The sequence below is a fragment of the Anneissia japonica genome, unplaced genomic scaffold (assembly GCF_011630105.1).
Source record: "Anneissia japonica isolate Jap-2015-1 unplaced genomic scaffold, ASM1163010v1 scaffold287785_len535756_cov143, whole genome shotgun sequence".
NCBI lineage: Eukaryota > Metazoa > Echinodermata > Crinoidea > Comatulida > Comatulidae > Anneissia > Anneissia japonica.
In genome coordinates, this window is record NW_022696924.1 from 234908 (window position 1) to 237232 (window position 2325).

At 33.7% G+C, this 2325-nt stretch overlaps 1 protein-coding gene across 1 annotated transcript in view; it reads left to right on the forward strand.

The window, feature by feature from the left end:
- Positions 1–2325, forward strand: part of LOC117102184 (myosin light chain kinase, smooth muscle-like) — a 13543-nt gene that overhangs the window by 2015 nt on the left and 9203 nt on the right. The window contains exon 2 of the mRNA XM_033242401.1: positions 436–791. Coding sequence (XP_033098292.1) covers positions 436–791 — 356 coding nt within the window. The remainder of the gene's footprint in view (positions 1–435; positions 792–2325) is intronic.

A 2325-nucleotide genomic window follows, 5' to 3' on the forward strand; every position in this document is an offset into this window, starting at 1 on the left:
GTCGGTGGTCTCATGGACTAATCGGAGATCTAAAGATACAATCTCTACTGTGCATCAATGGCGGCCCGCTGGATCTCAAAAAGAGATTCAATAAAAATATATAAATTTAATGGCAAATGGGATAAACCAATAAAAACAACGAGCAGCCACATAAATGCAAATAATGATAATATAAAGTTTAAACGGAACAGTAGAGAAAATATATATATAGAAAATATATATATATATACATATATATATATATATATATATATACTGTAAATGTAAATATTTATATAGGTAAATGATTTGTATATACAAAATTCAAAATAAATATAGGTTCAATATATATATATTTTTTCATACAGCACATATATTATATATACATTAGATTAAATATTAACATTCATATACATGTGAGGTGGAATTGGACTAAAAATAATATTTTTGTTATAGTATATTAACTTATTCCTGTCTAAAAACTAAAAATCAAATATTTGAACCTTCAGAAATACCAGAGCCCCCAGCAGCTAAGCCCTACGCCGCTAAGGTTACCAAGGACTCGATCAACTTAGTATGGCCTGGTACAACCTACGATGGAGGTGCTGCAGTAACTGGCTACCATGTAGAAATGGCCCCAGCTGGCACAAACAGCTGGAAAACAGTCACCAAGGATGTTTTCAGTACTAGCTATAGCATCAAAAGTCTTAAAGAAAATGACAAACTGATTTTCCGCGTCAGTTGTCTTAATAGTGTTGGTAGCAGCAAACCCAGTGAAGTGTCAGAGCCCATTGTGGTAGCAGATACTGAAGGTGAGTGGACAAAATTTAGTTTAATGGTAAGTACAGGGGACAAATGTGTGTGACCAAAAACATGATAAATTTGTGGTTTTCTAATCAGGCACAATTATTGTACATTTTGTGTTTTTAGTGTATGAAATTCATCAAAATTGCAAATAAGGTTTTTCGGTATAAAGTATTGATAGCATGACTTAAACCAAGTTTTGGGATAGGCTCTGCAGACGGCTGTCTCGAGTTTGCACACACTCTATCACTAGGACATCATACGTCATCATCAATTTCACCCACACTTCTCCATGTCACTAAATCACACCCATATTTTAAATGAAAAGTGATGTTTTTTTCTTCATTAAGAATACATGTTTAGGCCATTTTTAGAATCATAGTCACACATATGGTGTTCTCAGATGTACAGTGTTCTGACTAAAACCCCCCCCCCCCCCCCCTCCACCCTCCCTTTTCCTTGATGAAGTGAACTTTGTTGCAAGCTTTTGTGGATGTAGTCTTTACGTGAGTGTCATTCATCTTAGGAAGTTCAAAGTTGAACAAAGACTTGTTTTTTTTTTTGTTTTTTTTTAGCCTTTTTAATATTTAAATTGCAGTCTAACTAAACAGTATTCTTTATATTTAGACAAACACAGCTACCAAATTATTTCATTATAAAAATTATGACAAACTTTCATCCACTGTTTAAATGTCAGAATGAAATTCAATCTTAAATATCCCTAAAAACCAAAGGATGGAGTATTTAAACTATATCAACAGTAGATTTTCTAAAACTAAACAATTGATAATATAGAAACTGGAGAACATAGTTATGAAAATAAGCTATAGAAATTAAAAGATTATATAAATATTTGGTGGTCACTAACAGAATCCATAAAAACTTTTTCAAAATAAAGTAGCAAACCCTAACAAAACGGTGCATATTCTCAATTTGTTACACAGTGGTATTTGTTATAATACAAAAAATGGTATTGAAATGAAATCATAGTTTGAAGAAGTATGAAGTATAAGAAAAATCAGTATACTTCCAATGCAATTATTGAAATAAAAAATGAATCAAAAGAAGATGGAATAAATAAAAAAAAAACAGTTGAAATTGCCTAAAGCCGCAATCGCACTGGAATTAAAATAGGGAAATTTTTACCGAGACTGTGGGTAACATTCCAATGGGTAAACTTCCTGTCGTTCGCACTGGAATTTATCGACGTGGTTAGTTTTACCACAGGCCATGGTGAAATTAACCATTCGTACAGATACAACTATTGGGGGCGCTAAAACGTGACGTTCACTTCCGGTATGTGTGGCAAAACAATTAACGAAAGCGCGCGTAATTAGAACTGCTATATTCAAGATTGCCTCAGATTGTCTACGTTGACGCTCACGTACGACAGATCGTAACAAGCTAAACCGCCGGTTCTCCTTCTTGTTGTGACAGTGTTTCTTTGGACTAGGCCCACATCATGTTGTATTTGTTGATAATCGCGATGGATTGTCTCACCAAGACCTAGCACATTTATTAATGCTCCATATAAATCGGCCA